This window comes from Periophthalmus magnuspinnatus, chromosome 19, assembly GCF_009829125.3.
Source record: "Periophthalmus magnuspinnatus isolate fPerMag1 chromosome 19, fPerMag1.2.pri, whole genome shotgun sequence".
NCBI lineage: Eukaryota > Metazoa > Chordata > Actinopteri > Gobiiformes > Gobiidae > Periophthalmus > Periophthalmus magnuspinnatus.
The window spans coordinates 6,015,255-6,034,606 of NC_047144.1; the positions used below are offsets into that span (position 1 = coordinate 6,015,255).

General features: G+C 37.7%; 1 protein-coding gene across 1 annotated transcript; it reads right to left on the minus strand.

Annotated features, from left to right (window-relative positions):
* Positions 1-8,782: 8,782 nt before the first annotated feature.
* On the minus strand, positions 8,783-17,014 carry nlrc3 (NLR family, CARD domain containing 3). Its single transcript, XM_033985383.2, has 18 exons — positions 16,865-17,014; positions 16,097-16,360; positions 14,176-15,901; positions 14,023-14,109; positions 13,794-13,877; positions 13,641-13,724; positions 13,467-13,550; positions 13,294-13,377; positions 13,126-13,209; positions 12,638-12,721; positions 12,456-12,539; positions 11,322-11,405; positions 10,771-10,854; positions 10,513-10,596; positions 10,351-10,434; positions 9,786-9,869; positions 9,185-9,268; positions 8,783-9,077 (listed from the first exon to the last, which is right to left on the minus strand). Exons 1-18 carry the CDS (start codon positions 16,986-16,988, stop codon positions 8,987-8,989), a joined length of 3,384 nt encoding a protein of 1,127 aa, XP_033841274.1. The 5' UTR covers positions 16,989-17,014; the 3' UTR covers positions 8,783-8,986.
* Positions 17,015-19,352: the final 2,338 nt, after the last annotated feature.

Consider the following 19,352-nt stretch of genomic DNA (forward strand, 5'->3'; position numbering starts at 1 on the left):
CACTGACGCAGATACTCGGTGCATGACTTGCATGCCATGTGTGGCGCCCAAGCTTCATCTTGGTCACCAAGTTTAATACCAAAATAAGCATGATAAGCACGCTTTATGAAACTTGTGACTTGATTCCTGTTAGAAACATTGGTGTATTCACTGCAGATGTAGCAGAATATGTCAGGCTTATTTTTGCAAGATCTTCTAGTCGAAGCCATTTCATTCACTTGTAATATAAAAAAAAACAACAATTAGTCATAAGTTGGCACATGCAAAATCTTCAGAATTTGTTTATAGCGAGAAATATAACAGAATTTTGCATCATATGACGTGAAAATACTCATACATGTAAACAAAATCGTCCAAAAACAAATATGTAGCTTAGTTCAGAACGTTGACCTGACTGAGCAAAACCAATGTGATTTTTGGATTCAGCACATCAAAATTATCCTAAATCAGCTAAAAAATCTTAGACAATAAATTTAGTGTTGACCAGTGTTATTAATATGACCTATTGCATTTTAGATAAGACCTTTTTTCTGGCACACTGACCTACTTTTGTAAAATGTGTTACTAAGCCAATTTCACTGTATTGCACCTTGCATCCATTAACTTCGTTGTTACCCATTTTATCCATGTTATTGCTTTACCTGGAATATTCCACTGATGTTAAATTCATCTTGCTTATCTTCATTTACTTTATTACTGATGTTTTTATTACTCACAAATGCATAAAAAATACGTTCTCACTGTAAACATCAAATTATTTATGGACTAAGTTTTTTTGTTTTTTTGTTTTTTAATAATTAGCCTATAAGAGTAAAATGTATTGATTTATGTTTGTTTTAACCCTTATCCTATCTTAATTTTTGATTGCATGCTCTTTTACCAGACCTAATGCCTGCATTTTAGTTTCTATTCCTACAGCTGCCATGATTAAATTATCTCCATTATTTTTTAACAGTTTGTCCAAACCTGGTTTAGACCTGGTTTTACCTTGATTTGGTTTTCATCTAGGCCAAGATATTATTTTCAGACTATAACCTATTCTTTGCACAACTGAAAACAAAAAATACTAAAGCAATCCGTTTTACTGTAAAAAAAAAAAAAAAAAAAAAGACAAGATTCTGAAAAATTCTTGTTTGTGCTGATGTGCCCATGAAACTTATACACAAACAAGGTGTGATGGTTTCACTAAGCACAGTCCCACAGGCTGTTCCGCATGAGGATAGGTTTATTATGATCTATACTATAGATAGATAGCTGGATACTATAGATTATAATAGACCTATCCTCACGCGGAACACTACACGTCTACACTATAGATTCTATAGTGTAGACCTTTGTCTTTGTGTCCCAAACACAACGGAATGGGCACCCGGTGACACCTGTCGATATTAGAAGCAACCTCAGAAAACAAACTTATCAATTGCCAAATGCGCATATGCCAAATTATTTATAGCCCGAGTGCATTATTTCATTTAGTCCATTGTCACATATTGATATTATGTCCACATTTGTCAAGAGCCTTTGTCTTGAGCCTTGGTCTCATCTCCAGGGCTCACACCTCCGGCTCCTTCACTATAAGCAGCTTCTCTTTTAGGCTCCATATTGGTGGTATTTTGAGTTTAGCTTTTGGCAGTAAGTGTAAAACAAATCTCGAGACTCAAGAAGGAACTGCTGCAGCCTAAATGCTTTTTGTGATAATTTAACAAATGGATGAAATGATCATTGACACAAATAGGTCCTGATCAGTAGCCATGAAAGAGACACCAAAAAACAAACAAACCGATAAATAAATAAATAAAATAATAATAATGAGCTACTGAGATATGTGAGTTATGTGAGATATGTGAGATATGTGAGATATGTGAGATATGTGAGATATATGATGTAAGTGATATGACATTTGCGCCTCGTGCTTGTGTGCGCACCTGAGCACTGCGATCTCCAGACACACGTGAAAAGGCAACGAACTGTCTCGTAACAATTATCCAACTCTACTAGGCAACTTTTAAATTTTTACACTATTTAGGTTAAAACCTGATCACATATGAGAACACATCCAGCTAGTCGTTATTTTTGTCACATGAAGGGATATTTTTTGATGAATCGTGCCCCATAGCCTAATGCAGAATGTTTCTAACTTTGCCCATGTCACGATGTGAACGACAGCTATTTGTAAATGAAAGTTTAACAAAACAAAATGCTTTAAAAACTTTCCATCTGACGATAACGACGAAGAAATAGCTCGCAAAAGACCGCGCCTTTTCAAAAAAATCATTGATATGATCATTAATGCAGCTTAGACAACTCATTTTCTAAAGATGGGGCTAAATGTAAGCTGTTCTTACCTGTGCACGGTGATGATGCTGACAGCGTCTCTCACAGGTTGTGTCCTGCGCGTCGATCTCTCTTCATCTGACAGAAGCGGCTTGCTGCAATTTGTCCATTGCGTTATTACGCAGTGCCACAGAAACACGCACCAACAACAGCCGCGTTAACCAACACTCCACAGCCTACACACTCCTTGCATTATTATGGCGAAAAACATAAAAAAACAAAACAAAAAAAAAAACAACAAAAAAAACCACACCACCACCAACAACAACAACAACAACAAACATCACAACTGTTTTAATGTAACCTAGTAATTACAGTTTTCACAGTTTCCTCAGTCAAGTAGAAGGTTGTTTTAGTAGGGTATGGCCTACTGACATTTTCATTTGGAAGTGATTCATTCAAGGCATCATGCCACTTCTTTGTTTTCCATATCCAAAGTGCAGAGAGAACAGCAGAGAAAAGCAGTAGATGCTGACATAAATGTGAAAGATCAGGTGGCCTAATCAATCTTGTTTGTATAACCAGTGGTTTCAAAATGTAGAATTATATCAGAGATTATGTAGGATCATATTTTGCAGTGACTCTGGTGAACTACCAAGTGTCTGTGATATGGAGTCAGCTCTTCATCCAGAGACCCACAGATGCCCCGACCCTTCACCTGGCTGAATATCCCCATATCGGGCTGACCCTTACCCTATCCTAGATGAGCCCATCTGGTTCTAAAAGGATGCGTCAGTCCTGGACACATCTGTAGCCTGTCTGTCCAAGGGAGTGGATTTCTCTTGGTTCCCTGGAGGTTTCTTTTTTCTCACTGGCTGTTTTACTTGTTTCCTCTGAATGTTGTGTGCTCTGTGTATCTTTTATTGACCAATAACTGTTTCATTGTTTGATTTTCGAACTTTCTGTAGGTTAAATCAATATTTTTGTGAAGCCTTGCAAGGCAGCAGCTGTTGTTATTTTGGGTTATGCAAAAATAAACCAAATTGAATTCTGATTCGTCCCATAAAAATGATTTGTTCCATAAAAATGAGCCAACCTGTGGATTGTCTCTTGATTATATGGTCCATGAGTGGCTTGATGTTATACTCGATGCATTGCCCTCATTTTGTTGTTGGTCTGTTTTCCTCATGCATCATCAGTTACTGATTACCACTTAGTCAAGGATAATCTATTCTTCATTTCATCTGTTGTGCTGCCTTTCAGTTTACATTTTTTTTGCTGTTGCTTTAGCACAATTCTCAAATCAAAAGTGAGGCAAGGCAAGTTTATTTATATAGAACAATTCATCCACAAAGTAATTCAAAGTGCTTTACAGAATAAGAAGGACATTAAAATCACACAAATCAAAACGTAAATAATCACAAATAATGATCATAAAATTAACATTAAAACAGAAGAGTGCAGAATGAAATCCTTTCAGTCGTATGCACAGATAAATAGCCTTTTGAGCCTGGATTTAAACATTTTCAAAATATATTCCCCATGTTTAGTCCTGACTCTGGGACCAGCAGGAGGCCGGTCCCTGAAGTTCTCAGAGTGTGAGATGGTTCATATGGCACTAACATTTCGGAGTACTGGTCCATGGAGAGACTTGTTCACAAGCAGAGCTGCTTTAAAGTCTGTTCTCTGAGCCACAGGAGGCAGAGACCTGAGCACAGGACACATGTGTGAAGTACTTCCTGGTTCTAGTCCTGACCTGAGCAGCAGCGTTCTGGATGTACTGTTCTGTCTTAAGGCTCGTTTGGAGAGGCCAGTGAGCAGGATGTTACAGTCGTCTAACCTACTGGAGACAAATGCATGGATAAGTCTCTCTAAGTCCGGTTTTGACAGTTTACCTTTGATTTTTGCAATGTCTGTATGATGTGATGTGGCTGTTAAAGTTCAAGTCTGAGTCCATTATTGCCCCTAGATTTCTAGCCTGATTGGAAGGTTTTAGAGAGAGAGACTGGAGGTGACTGCTGACATTTTCTCTGTGTTTCTGTGGGACAAAGATGATGACTTCAGTCTTGTCTGAGTTTATCTGGAGAAAGTTGTTTTGCCTCCACACACTGATCTGTTGGATGCAGTGGCAGAGTGAATCCACTGGTCCATATTCACCTGCTGCAGTGAGAATTGTGAATTTTTAAGATTTTTACATGCAATAACATAACAATAAATACAAGCTGAAAAAACAATTGCAATACAAATTATCGTGTGAAGTGCTTCATTTTTTTTTTCAATAGGTTTACCACATTTTCTGAAACCTTTCACAAATCTGACTAATCTTTTGCACACTTTTCAAAACTATGTTGTCTACACAAAGCAGAAAACAAGACAGACACAGTAGAACCAGAATCCACATGTAAAAGACATCTGTAGAGAAAATCTGGGAACGATTCAAATACTTGGAGTTCAAAGTATGATATAGTTCAGAATCAGTAAAAAGCAGAGATTTGAAAGTGTCTTGTTTTGTGACCTAAACCTAAATGACAGCATATGCGTCACCTTGAAACCAACAGAAACAGTGTGATACAGGTCCTACAGGTCTCTAACTCCCTCACACTACACATGTGTAAAGTGTTCTATTCTCCGGCCGGTGTGAGGATGGTTAGATAAATCTGATGACTCTATTCATATTTTAAACACAATCTTTTTTTGTGTGTTTTAGTATTATTTTTTTACAGGACTGTTTTAAGTTGTATTCACAATGTTTACTTTTTCAAAAAAAATCAGCATAATTTTGGGTGTTATGTATGAATAGTTTTGCAAAGTGTGCAATAAAAAGTTTCAAAAAAAGCGTCAAAGCAACTGAAAAAAATTCTACAGATTGCCTTACTGTTTGCAGCCATAGCCACCAAAATGATGACAGTTTTTCCCAGAGATTTTTAAAAGTCAATGTTCAACCTGCAAATAATTAAATTACTCACTACAAGTCATTTTCTTGTTTGTTTTTTATGAAGATCAAATGCTTTGTGCAGTGTTTCAAATTATTTTATACAATTGTCTGCTATGTCTTACACTGCCATTTGCTTTTGTCAGACTGTTCAAAATTAATTGTAGTGAATCACTTTAACACACTTCTTTATTGAAAACTGGTATTTACAAAACACCTCACACAAAATCCTGAACTGAATTTTAGTTTTCCAAACAAATCTTAGCAGTTTTTCCATTCAAAACTGACCAATCAATCCCCCAAAGCCATTTTTCAAAACCGTCAAACTGTGGTCATGTGTTTTACGTGCTCTTTCATTCATTTAACGCTGCAGCTCAGATTTCTTATTTCTGCTCTCAGTGATGAGAGCTCTCAATGGTTTAATGCAGTCTGTCATTGGTGTTCACATTTTACACAGATAAAGGGCTGGAGGAGTTGTCACTGATCATGTGTGTTTCTGAATGAGAGCGAGTGTTCTGTTCTGAGAAAGAGCCTGAGAACTGATGAGAAATGTTCCAAATGATGTGACCACCTGTGCCCCTGTTCAGATACATGTTTTAATCAAATGATCAAACTAAATTTAGTTTGAAAAAATGTGCTAAATCTGCATTTGTCTAACGGAAATATAGTTCAAATTCTAAATAAGGTAATTTCGCTAAATTCCACAAGACTATATACCTTGTTGTGTCTTTTATTACGATACAAAAGTGTCAAACCAGAAAAGGTCCATCAACAGTCAATCAGTCAATCAGTGCATTTAAATTGAATAGCCATGACTGTTAAATAGCCTTAGTGTTTTAATTCAGCTTTAAGTCAAATATTCTTTAGCTTTTTGTGTGGCTTTGGTCAACAAAATGTAGTCAATTAAATTATAGATTTCTGTAGAAAAAAATCTTGGTCTGAAATTGAGCTCTTTCTTTGAAAAAAGTCATAAATCAAACAGTTTCTTTAGGAACATGGTGCATTTTTCTGTATTTTGATATTTTGACAAAAATTAATACAGGTGGTAATTGACAATTAACAATGTTTTTAAGGTTTGCATCCAATCATGAGCATGATCTTTTTTGTAAACTCAAATGTGTGTCTTTGAGATGGTCAGGTTAGCTCAAATCAAGGGCACAACTCCAAAACATCATAATTTGAATGTGCACAATCTATCATATTGTTACATTATAACATACTACTACTACTACTACTACTACTAGTACTTTCACTAGCTGTCAGCATCTGGGCCTTGCACTAAAATGTACTATTTTGAGCTCTAATATATTTGATTTGATGGAAGATATCCCGCAGCTCATGACTTTTTTTCCTGTTTCATTTCCTTTGACAGCAGTCTCTTTGAGAAAATAATTAGCTGGGTTGGACCTCTCACGTTATCTGCTTTCACAAAACCCTTTTATTGCATATTAAAGTACTGATCAGCACTTCCATAAGAACGCTCCTTGTGGTCTTCTCCATAATTAACTCATTTGCTGACCATTAGCTACAGCAGGATATGGACTGGTACTGCACTGGAGCTGTAATGCAGTATCTGTAACACTTTTATAGTTTGTAAAAAAAAAAAAAACAAACAAAATTGCATGTTTGTAGTAAATATCTAGCTCTCAAATAAACATAAAACATGTACACTTACAATAATTAAACATTGAAATATGAGCTTTATATGCACATAATGACAGGGTAGCTTTATTATTATGGTACTGTAAAGGCTATTGATCCAGATGTTGAAAATGTTAACAGTAAATGAAAAAGACAACCATTCTGACATAATTAGGGTAGGTGGATTAAAAGTACAATTTGGATTAGGCTCTATGGACAGATGTTGAAAATTACCACAGGAATATGTTATACCACTTCACATAATACATCTGGTTTTATCAAATTGCCCTTCATCAGACTGCACAGCGTTATGTACTCTGCTGAGAAGATAACACTGGTCAACACTAAATTTATTGTCTAAGATTTTTTAGCTGATTTTTGATGTGCTGAATCCAAAAACCACATTGGTTTTGCTCAATCAGGTCAACGTTCTGAACTAAGCTACATATTTGTTTTTGGATTATTTTGTTTACATGTATGAGTATTTTCACGTCATATGATGCAAAATTCTGTTATATTTCTCGCTATAAACAAATTCTGAAGATTTTGCATGTGCCAATTTATGACTAATTGTTTTTTTTTTAATATATATATATTACAAGTGAATGAAATGGCTTTGACTAGAAGATCTTGCAAAAATAAGCCTGACATATTCTGCTACATCTGCGGTGAATACACCAATGTTTCTAACAGGAATCAAGTCACAAGTTTCATAAAGCGTGCTTACCATGCTTATTTTGGTATTAAACTTGGTGACCAAGATGAAGCTTGGGCGCCACACATGGCATGCAAGTCATGCACCGAGTATCTGCGTCAGTGGACTAAAGGCAAGAAGAGTTGTCTGAAGTTTGGAATTCCCATAGTTTGGAGGGAGCCGACATCAATAGCTACTTCTGGACTATTGATGTGACTGGGATCAACAGAAAGAACCGAAGCAGCCTCAAGTATCCTGACCGTGAATCAGCACGTCGTCCTGTAGCTCACTGTGATGAAATTCCAGTACCTGTCTTTGTAGAAGTTCCTGACATCAGTGACAAATATTCCTCCAGTGTGGTTTTAATGATGATGCTCCACATCCTTTTTCCCAAAAGGAGCTAAATGTTCAGGTTTCCTGAGAATCTGGAATCACTGAGTGATGAGCAGGTGGAGAGATTCCATCAGGACATAAAAGAGATGGAGACCAGGTATCAGGGACGCTGGGATGCAGTCATGATGGCTGATTACTGTTGGACTCTGAAGAGAGACATCCCTGCTGCTGAGCATTCAAGGGGTTCATAAAAAACAGAAGTTCATGTCCTGAATTTTGCACAATGAACGTAACGTTCCAATTTACATGTGCTTACCTTTATCAATTAACATAATGTAACATTTAATTAATACATTCTGTTAGAAAACTATTTTTTATCTCCTAAAACATTTTTGGATGAGAAATATTAAAGAAAATCAACTGATAATGTCACAAAATTGTAATCAATTTAGTCAGAAGATTGGATTTTTCAAAATCAAATTAGCATAAAAACCTGACCTGACTGAGAAAAATGGATATCATTTTTGGATTCAGCGGTGCAAAATGGGCCTAATTCAGTTGAAAAAACACAGACAACTTTCAAAAATGTTTTTTTTGTAACCCAGTGTAATTGGCTGTAGCCTCCCATCTTTCCAAGACCAGTATTTCTCCAGGAACTGTGGGTGAGCAGGTTGGACCACAGCTGCCCCTTCTCACCCTGGATACTGACTATTCGAGCCACTCCCCTCAGACAGGAGGCTACCGTCCATTTGGAACAGAACCTATACACTGTGCTCTGTGGTTGCATCCATATTAACCTTAACGGACCTTAACTTCAACCAAAGAAAATTCATTGTTTGTGAATTTTGCTCACTGATAATGGCAATAACATAAAGTTTTTCGGATGTCACAGCAGGACTGTTGGGCATATTACATTAAACACTCATCACTCGTGTCTATGTCTATAAATAGGCTTTGTACAATGTCAACATATACCTCTCGAAACATAGTCAATAAAATCAAACCAAATACTGCCTCCGAATGTTCTTCTGATAAAGAGACATCACATGGCAGCAGCTAAAAGTATCTACACTTATTTCCGTCACACTTTGCCTGAAATTACTCTTCCTTTGCTAGATGTGGACAACACATCCTGGAGCACTGGACCTAATCGCATCTGAAATAACCTTCGCTCCAGACTCTCCAATGCCATTCCCCTGCAGGCTAAAAGAACAAAAAAAAAAAAAAAAAAAGAAAACATTAAGCTGTTAAATAGGTGTTGATATATCTCAATAAGGCATACAGCAGATGCTTTAACAAGTCACTCTTACTTGATATATGACAATTGGTGGTTTCCTTTCAAAGCTGTTGCAATAAATATGGCTCCATCCATGCCGAGAGAGTTTTCCTGCAGACTGAGAGTGTGGGGTGGAAAAATTACAACAATTATAACATTATGGGTAACTGGCTGTCATTATTGCATGGCTTATGTTTTATAAATCCAATACATTGTAATTATATTTTATGATAACTAAAATATGCAGCCCCCTTAAAACAAAGTCCAGTGCTCCAATACCTTTCTGTCAGAACTAGTAAGTAATTTAATTGAGCTTTAGTGTGACAATTTCCGTGACATTTAGTTATAATTTTACTTCCTGGCTGGATATTGACAGTGGATGTGACCAGCCTATAATAAATCTGAAAAGATCATGAATTACATTGTTGTCCAAATTGTGGTAACCGTGTTGTTCATGTGGAAAACAAATGAAAAGCTAGTCCCGTTGCTATATTAGTTAATATTTCAAAGCAAAATGTCAAATCTTTTGAATGGTCTACTATCCTCAAAATGACAACATATAACAGAAAGCTGAAATCCACGAATAGAGTCATACTGTGTGCATCCATCATTCAATTATAATCCATTACACTCACTTCAAAGACTTGAGACTCCTATTGATTTTCAAAGCATTAGCTAAAGCCTTTGCTCCTTCTATACCAACAGTGTTCCCACGTAAACTGAAAAACAAAACAAAACACATATACAGTAGTTGTTAGCACACTGCAAGCTTAATGATGTCTTAATTGTGGGTCTCAAACTAGGATACAACCGGAGATACTCATGGTCTTTAGTGGAACCAAATTATATTTCACTCAACTTCGTTACCAGAATTTTGGTCACACTTACGAGGGCTTGGTTGGTTGGTTTACATAATAATCTAGTTTATTAGTTTATAATAGGGCCAAACACATAATCTCCTAAAAGAAAATAGGGCTTACTCCATATTTAGCCATAGACACTACTTGCCAAACCTTAACCTTCAGTATTTTAACACATCTGAACTTTAAATCATGTTGTTGATCTAGTAATAAAAAATATACATTATGGGGACCTATTTTTGTCCCCATAAAATATACAGATTTCCATGAGTGTACACCAATTTTACTCCCCATAATGTGGGATCAATAGGAACCCATGCAAGAATAAATAACAACTTACTCCAGTGTTTGAAGCGTCTTGTTGGTTGTTAGTGACTCAGCCAGTGCAATAGCCCCTGATGTACCTGCAGACACTCCCTGGAGACTAAGTCACCAACAAATGACGCACTGATAAAATATATTTTTTAATTTGGATAAGAGGGAAAAGTTTTAAAATACTGACCATAACGTTTGAAGACTTGCATTACTTTTGAGGGCTTCAGCAAGAGACACAATACCTTCATTTCCAATAGCATTTTCTTGTAGACTGTTGGAACAAACGTGATATGGAGGTTGTGTGAAAAGCTTTTGTAATGACAAATTTTCAGTGTGATGCTGGTTATTTTGAGTATTTTTACCACAGAAATTCAATTGGAAATACCACTTAGAAAAGAAACAAAAACATTATATAGTTCACAAAGAAGAAATGCTTTGGCCTTACTCTAAAAGCTGCATTGTTGTGTTGCAGAGCAGAGCCTGAGCCAGGGCCTTGGTTGCAGGAGATTTTACGAAATTCCACTGAAGACTGAAAATAACAAAAACAATACATGTGACAGCTACAGTTTTATCTTCACCTGATTCATTTTTAGTTTAGTTTAGTTCTCGGACCTGAAGCATGAGCAATCAGCACATTCCAACACATCCAAGTCTGTGTCTATTGTAGGGATTATTATAATATGATATGAGATGATGTAGGTCACATAGGCTAACTGTTGAGGTTGTTTAAATAATCATCATAAAAATTACAAATTTCATTCTAGTCCATATAAATAATTGCTATGTTTTTTACAAAAAATAAAATAAAAAAATAAACTCTTTACTACAACTATATATGTAGTATAACTATATATATAGTTGTACATCTCTCTCTATATCTATATCTATATCTATTTACACTTTCCTGAACAAAATAGATACATTGAACCAATTGTGATGCTGTTGATGAGTGCTATATGTTCTTATATGCCTCCAAACATCAGAAAACATACTTACTTCAAAGATATGAGAGACTGATTGAACTTAATGGCACCAGCTATAGCTTGGACTCCTTCATCGTGCAACAGGTTTGCAGTGAGACTAAAATACACATACACAAGTAAGCCATGAGAGAACAAGAGGCCAGAGTGAGTTTTAATGCTAACTGCCATGCTTTATTTTTGTATAACCGCACAGGTGGTCCAGTTAATCACTGTTGTATTGCTGCATTCATGTGCTCCTTGGGAGCTCGAGACTCTGTGATAAGATGTCAGGCTTCCAACATGTTTGTGTTCATGAGCGTTCTCGGAGAGCTGGGATATTAATGTCACCGTCAATAAAATCACTCATTAACAGCGTTTAGGAGAGCTAACCACTAAGAGTTGTTGTTGCTGTTAGCCTTCTCAAAATTAAACGTTAGTTTAGTTAGTTACTTGTTTACTTTTAACTGATTAACGTTGTGCCAGTATTAATGAAACAGTTGCAGTCTTGGGTCTTTATTGCGCAGATTCATGGATCTTATGATATGATAACTGACAATTAACCCCTAAATGTAATAACTTTTAGTCAAAGAGCTAAATGTATTAGATAAATTGACAAATCAGCAGATTTGCACAGAGCAAGTGACGTCGGTGCAGAAGTCGGGCAAAGGGTTTTGGACCGAGTTCCCATATATTTTTCCAGCATGTGTGAACATTCATATGCATTTCCACATGAACACAGAATATATCACCATGCTTTGAGTATCTCGCTTCAACTTAAACAAACTAATGCCTTGAACATCTATGGACAGCCAAAAGGCTGCCAGATTTTAGTGAATAATTTTATTAATAAGTGAACAACTGCTCCACGTTGTTTAATCCTTATATATAATGTTCATTAAAAACATTCCTGAAAATGTAAATATTAGCAATCCAGCTCATAAGCGTTAGTGAGCTGCATAAAAGCAGCATTCAGAAAAGAGCATAAAGACTTAGTCTCATTATTCCATGTCTTAATTGTAGATGTTGTACAAGTATGTACTTTATGTACACATAAGGATGCAACCATTATATGAAGCCACATGTGAAGACAAAATGGATGTATTGGATATAAGTGCTGCATAGAACCATTTTCTGCCATACATAGTACGTGTTTGACAGTTCATCTCACTCAAGCTCCTGAAGTGTGCTGTTCTTATACAGGGCCTGGGCCATGGCCTTTGCACCCTCCACACCGATGGAGTTCTCCCTTAAACTGGAGAAATATGAACGTTACAAAAAGACTGAACAAAAAAGACCAAGCTTATGCAGTATGCAGATATAATATAATACAAATGAAAATGCATTACTCACTTTAAGGACACAAGGCCATGGTTCACTCGCAGTGCCTCAGTTAAAGCTGTCATCCCTTTGTTGCTTATTGAATTGCTCTGAAGTCTAAAAGAAAATAATAAGTTATGAAAGGCCACTTAACTTTTTTTTTTTTTTTTTTTTTTTACTAGTACCTAATATTAAATTACATCATAAGAATAGATAGATTCTGCAGATTTTTGTTTGTTTTGAAGAGTGGATATTATACATTGAACAACAAAGATGGGGCATAGATGAAAACAGAAATTTTCTGAGCACTCAAATCCAGGACAATGCAAGATTACTCAAACATAAATAAATCCTCAAAGTCAAACTTTGAGTAAGAAAATTATGAAGGAACACTTTTGTAACATGGTTGAAACCTGTGTTTCCTTCTTTTTGATTTTCCATAATTACACTTGGTTACCTTTTTCACTTGGCAAAAATGTCACTATGCTGGGTACAGTACATGCTGTGGAGTAAATACTTACTGTAAACTAAGCAGTGTGTGGTTAGTTGTCAATGCCCCCGCCAGAGCTACTGTTCCTTTATCACCAAGCTGATTACTACAAAGACTAGACACAGAAAATCACAAAGTGACTGTAGGTTATAAACCTGATTTAAGATAGTGAGAGATATTAAGCAGTAAATAAACTTACACTAGTTTTTTGAGGGTCTGATTGGTCTTCAGTGCCTCAGCAATCTTTTTAACCCCATCTGCTCCAATCAAGTTCTTGCGTAGACTATGAGAATGAACAATAAAAAGTGTCTTTCATAAGCAAACTCTACCACCTATGGTTTATGGTGGAACAGAGCTATATCTGTCACTCACTTTAGAGAGACTAGTTTGCGATTGCACTTCAATATTTCAGCAGCTGCCTGAGCCCCCTCTTCATCTATTCCATTATTCTGGAGGCTAAAAATGGGTAAATGGACCACTTTACACCCTAAGGAGTAAGTGAGGAAAAAGGGGAAAAAAATCTCAATTCAAAGCGTTTGTACTTACTTAACTGACACAAGGGCTTGGTTCATTTTCAGTGCTTCAGCCAGCAACTTCACACCTTTAGAGCCAATGTGATTGCTTCTTAGACTAAAACAGATAATCTTGTTGACATATACAGAAAAAACACGAAGTAACAACAGTATAGACAAAGATTACTTGAGAGATGTTAGAGTACGGTTGACCATAAGAGCACGACTGAGGGACTTGGCTCCTTTGTTGCTGATGGAGTTATCAGCTAAGCTAAAATAACAAATACAATATGTCATAATCACATGTATACTACTTGTCACATGCCCTCACCATTACTGCATACATTGTTTGGCACTAAGTCAAGCAAGGACATAATATAAACATTACATTGATTCTGACAAGGTAAATGACTTGCCTAATTTTCCTTATGTGACAGTCTTTAGCACTCAGAAGGCTGCCCAGAAGTTCCATAACATCATCTTTAAATTGATTATTCTCTAACCTGCAGAAACAAAAGAGGTATTATGAAAACTGTATTGAAGACCGTATTAATTTGAAGTCACTTCACTGTAGATGGCTGCAGTAGAGGAGCTGAGGCAGCAGGCACTGGACAGTGTTAGAGTTGAGACAGTTGGTCAGATTGGTCTGTTGGCTGCACTCTGGAGACACCTGCAACAGGTAGCTCAGCACTACACACTGGGCCCGGGACATTTTCCTTGACAGGCTGCCCAGGCGCAGGTCCTCCTCCACACTCCGCAGCAGCTCCAGGTGCTGCAGTTCATGGAGACAATAGACCAGGTTCACTGAGCGTAGGGACACCACAGACCCACCGCTGGACAGCAAACTGTGTAGAAACCCTGCTGCCCAGGACTTCTGACTACCATCGTCCTTCCAGAGGGCCACAAGAGCACAAAGCGGTTTGTGCACGTGAGGGTTGAGGAGACCAGAAAGGAAGCGCACAAACACATCAAAGTGGCCACTAACCGCCTGCTGGGAGTACTGGAAAGCATTTTTGAAGTGGTTCTGAAAGCCAATCTTTGGCCAGGACACGGTGCTTTCAGAGAACAGGTCAAAGATGGCCCGCTTGGAGGAAACATAGTAGAAGATAGCAGCAAAAAATTCTTGTATGCTTAAATGAGTAAAGCAGTACACAGCGGAGATGAGTGACTCCTGCCGCGTAAGGACCCCCGTCCCCAGACTGCACTGCAGTAAAGCCTGGTCTATTCCATAGGCCCGGAATTCCTGCTCAGTGAATGTGTCCTTGTGCCTGAGGAGAGCATAAAAGGCCAGCCGCCCTAGACTCCATAACAGTTTACGGTTAGTTCCATGGAGAAGCTCAGTCTTCACAGGCTCTCGGCCTCGTGGTTCTCCTGCCTCTGCCTTCATCAGGCAAAAATGTGCAAACAGCTCTGTACATGTCTTAGGCAGATGTGACTGAGAGCTGCTCTGTATGATAAACTTCAGAGTATCAGCCACTATCCAGGAAATGGCTGGTATGTAGCACAGAGCCATTAGAGCCTTATGGGCTTCTAAGTGGGCCCAGATCATATTGTTATAGTCATTTTCAGAGAAGAAATGGTTTAAAAATAATTTAATATCCTTTTGACTAAAACCTGGGATTTCAGTTATCCGGTCAATTAATCCTCCTGGGATTAGCGAGGCTGCTCCGGGTCTGGAAGTCACCCACACTGTCACATGAGGAAGCAGGTTTCCCCTGATGATGTTTGTGAATAGCTCTTCCACAGACACCTCTTTCTTTGGGTCATTGCAGGGAGCAGCCTCCGAGAAATTCAATGTGCCTCTGAAGTGGTCCAGGCCATCCAGGATGAGCAGAGTCCTGCAGTGGCTGCTCAGCACCAGACTGGGGTCAGACAGGTGAGGAAAGGCGAGCTTCAGAAGCCTCTCAACAGACAACTTCTCCAGGGAGTTCAGCTCACAGAAGCTAAGAGGCAGTACAAAGCTTATGTCAGGACAAACAGCTCCTTGGCTCCACAGTTTAACCAAGTGTCTGACCCAGGTAGTCTTTCCAACTCCAGCCACCCCGACTGTAAGTGAAACTCGAGGGGGCACACTGGCTCGGGTCAGGGGCTCCAGGAGAGCTGTGAGATTCAGCTCTCTCACAGGACTCCCCTGAGTTCCCCATGTGACCTGCACCTGCATCAGGTCATGCTCTTTCTGCTGCAGGTCAGACAGCCCCTCCACTAGCAGCAGGGATTGGGACAACAGGTTCACTTTGTCTCTGTGTTCCTCACTGATCCTCAGTAGCACTGCTTTATGCTCCTGCACCAGGAGATCTGCAAATATGACATAAGAGTTTGTTACACTTCCATTTATAAACTGCCTGAAAGAAATCCAGTTATGCCACAAACAATCACAGCTCTCATTGAAGAAAAATGTTCTCCATCATGTGAGCTACTGGATGTCTTTATACCATACAGAGACAAATTATTTCTAATGTCTGAACAGCAGCAGCACATGAGGCTCCTTACCGTAACTGATGATGAGCTGGGCTTCCTGTGAGTGGGACTTCTCCACAAAGTCGCGCAGCATGTTCCAGGCAGAAGAGTCCTTCCCTGAGATAATGGCTATCAGTGTGGTAACCTGTTCATGCAGCTGGCCCACTCTCTGTATCCTGGTCTCCTCACATGAACTCAGCACATTCACCCTCTTCAAGTGGCTCAGAATTTGCTCCAGGAAACAGCAAGTGATGAAGCGACAGAGCTGCTCCTGATGCTGCTGGATCCAATTGCTGTCTGTAATCAGAAAAAAATATCAGGACTGTAGCCCCTGTAGCTACCAGGAAAAACATTAGACAAGTCAGTCTAGAAGAATGCAGTTCCTAAAACAGCAAAGTTACAGCGCAGAACCCTCAAGCTCCCAATAAATAGAAATAGAAATAAATTTGAAATAGTATTTCAAAAAGTATAGTGTTTGCATCAGTTAAAAATATCAAATAGTTGTTTTTGTATGTACAGTATTTTTACATTCTACTTTATGCACAGATAAAGTGTAATTGATTGAGTTCAGTTGTAATGACAGCTGTTGTTGAACTCAATAATTATGAAGTCCCATCATGAATTCTCACCTGATGGAAGTGCTGAATATACAAAGTTGTATTAAGAAAATTGCAATAATATACCATCTCAATACTTCATCAAAAAATGAATGGATGTTTGTTAAAGGTTTCAGCTAGATTGTGGGTGTGCAAATGATTGAAAAAGCATTTGTTACATTGTGAATAGTGATTTCAAACCTACCTTCTGTGTCCAACTGAGAAGCCTGAGAGGAACTGGAGGACTGGAGATCCATATAATAGTCGTCCTGCCACATGATGCGTTTACTTCGATCCAGAAAAGAATCGTAACGTGTTTTCTTCTCCATGACACTGAAGGAGATGCCACAGATGAGGTCTCTGTTTATGTTGATATGAAAACAAAATAAGGAGAAAGCATTAGAACTCTGTTCTAAAGAGGGAGAGTATATTTACTCTATTTTAAATTAAGTAAATTTACTCAATTTAAAACAGTATCTTTTTTTCTTCTCTATTTTTAATGAAGTAAATATACAGATACTGGAACAAAAAAATGTAAGTATCATATGAAAAAATCTGCTTGAGTAAAAGTATTAAAGTACCTGTTAAAAATGTGCTTAAAGAGTAAAAAAAAAAGTATTTTGTGCATATTTTGAGGTGTTATAAGGCTTCCAATGTACTGATTTCGGTAAAGATTTTATGCTGATTTTTGTTCAACAGAAACAATTGAATCACTCGGTTTTTCTAGCTGTTTTGATTTGTATATTTTTGTTTGCTCAACCTGTGAAAAAAATTAACCCTTCAGCCTTTTCAGCATTTCTCAAACAATAATAAAAAAATACTTTACTTTTCAGTTCTGTTAAAAAATGTAATGGAGTAAAGAGGACAGATCCCTGCTCTCAAATGTAGTGAAATAAGGATAAAGTATCTACTTTAAAATTTACTTACAGATGCCTAAAATTTGTATGCAAGTGCAGTACTTTACTACTTTTACTTTGTTATGTTCTCTCCGAGTGGCACTGGTTGAAGAATGGGTCAAATGCAGAGACTGAATTTCCCTCACGACATTTCAGTACACCTTAACCATAAAATATCACAATATGGATCGCGCAAAATTGACAATCCACCACCACCTTGATGTCCTGGATTCACGTTCTGGCCTCGACCAATGTTCAATGTCTCTATTCTCTCTTTCTCCATTTCATACAATAGCTATCTTGGTGGTCAAATAATGCCTTTTTGGACAGAAAAAAACAAGTCAGCTTCTGCTAGAAGACCCCCAGAGTCAAGCTCAAACACTGGGGTGATGGTGTCTGATGCCCCAGACTCTATTGTTAACGGTGTGTTTTATTGTTTCACTGTTAAACGTGTACAATGTTTGTTTTCTGCTGGAGTGTCTGCCACCTGCTTGTATTAAAAAAAATGTTAGGCTATTGCTCTGCCTGTTCCACAGTATGATATGAACTTATCTCTCTTTCATTTACTCAATGATTCAGATTCAGACAACTTTACTCATCCCATCAGTGGACCACCAAACATTCAACACACAGTGGGGCTATTGTGAACAAAGAGGAGCTCACAATATAGCCTTCATAAAAGGTCATTACAAAGGACCTGAGGACTCACTTTTTAGAACTCTATATGACTCTATGACTCTATAAGAATTGGATTGGCTTTTTGTAAAATTTCTGCATGAAAGAAAAAAAAAAAGCCAAGGCTCTTTGCTGCACCCACCCATGATTTTTGAACAGTTAACAATGGAATTAAGTCAGATTGAACCAGCAAATGAAAGAAACTCAAGGTAGGCCCTTGAAGGGCTGAATTACAGGGATTTGATAATAAAAAATATATTGCAGGAATAACCTCCATAGAGATTTCTATGTTTGATGTCATTTAGAGAAAAGTTCTAGGCAACCACATTTTTATTGAGAATAGAAGGGTTCTTTCTATAGTGTATTGCTTTTATTGGAAAGCGCGGCCACCTTGAGTGGTGTAGGGCTTTATAAATAATAATTACAGCTGTGTGAATTTAGAACAAGCAGCCATGTGTAAGCAAGAAATGGCAATTACACCGATGAGGTTACCTCGCTTCTTGAATGTGTTTACTTTTTTCAAATTCAGTTAAATTTAGCAACAATTATGCTAAAAAGGCTAAATGTGTAGGCTGTAGGTGTGCAGACTATACAAATGATGTTATAAACTGTTTAAATATTCTATTCCACCAGTCTGTTAAGCCTCACGCAACCTAAAGGAGAACAAAACAGGGTCAGCAGAGTCAAACTCACCATATGCTGTTGGTTATCTTAAGATCAAAATCCTATAGCATGTTAGTTAGAAGTTAGAACAAGAGAAACTACACACAGCGTTGCACTTGTGGAGTGATGATGCATGGGTTTGTGCATCTTCCTGTCAGTCTGTCTTCCTGCCTTGTGGTTTACATGTTTGACACAGAAAACTAAGCACATTTACATAAAACAGAGACAGTGTGTCACAAACACAAAGCACTTTATCCATATCAAAAAGGGAGAAAAAGAACTAAAGAACTAAGGCTTTTGCTTATATTAAGAAGAAACTAGGGTTCAGAAGCAGCCAGGTCAAAAAGCCTATCATGTATTTCTGTTCCTTGAATGGATGTCAGAATTATGAGAAACTGTACTCTGGAACCCATGAATAGGCTATTTCAAATATGATATTACTGCAAAGTATGGTAAATT

What these genes read in the sequence shown, in the direction of transcription:
- nlrc3 (XM_033985383.2), bottom strand. Translation starts at nt 16,988, where the DNA reads ATGGAGAAGAAAACACGTTACGATTCTTTTCTGGATCGAAGTAAACGC. An exon ending in TGTCACATAAGGAAAATTAG is followed by an intron (nt 13,878 to 14,022) that starts GCAAGTCATTTA and finishes TTGTTATTTTAG; the next exon opens with CTTAGCTGATAACTCCATCA. An exon ending in CAGTCTCTCATATCTTTGAA is followed by an intron (nt 10,855 to 11,321) that starts GTAAGTATGTTT and finishes TGTTATTTTCAG; the next exon opens with TCTTCAGTGGAATTTCGTAA.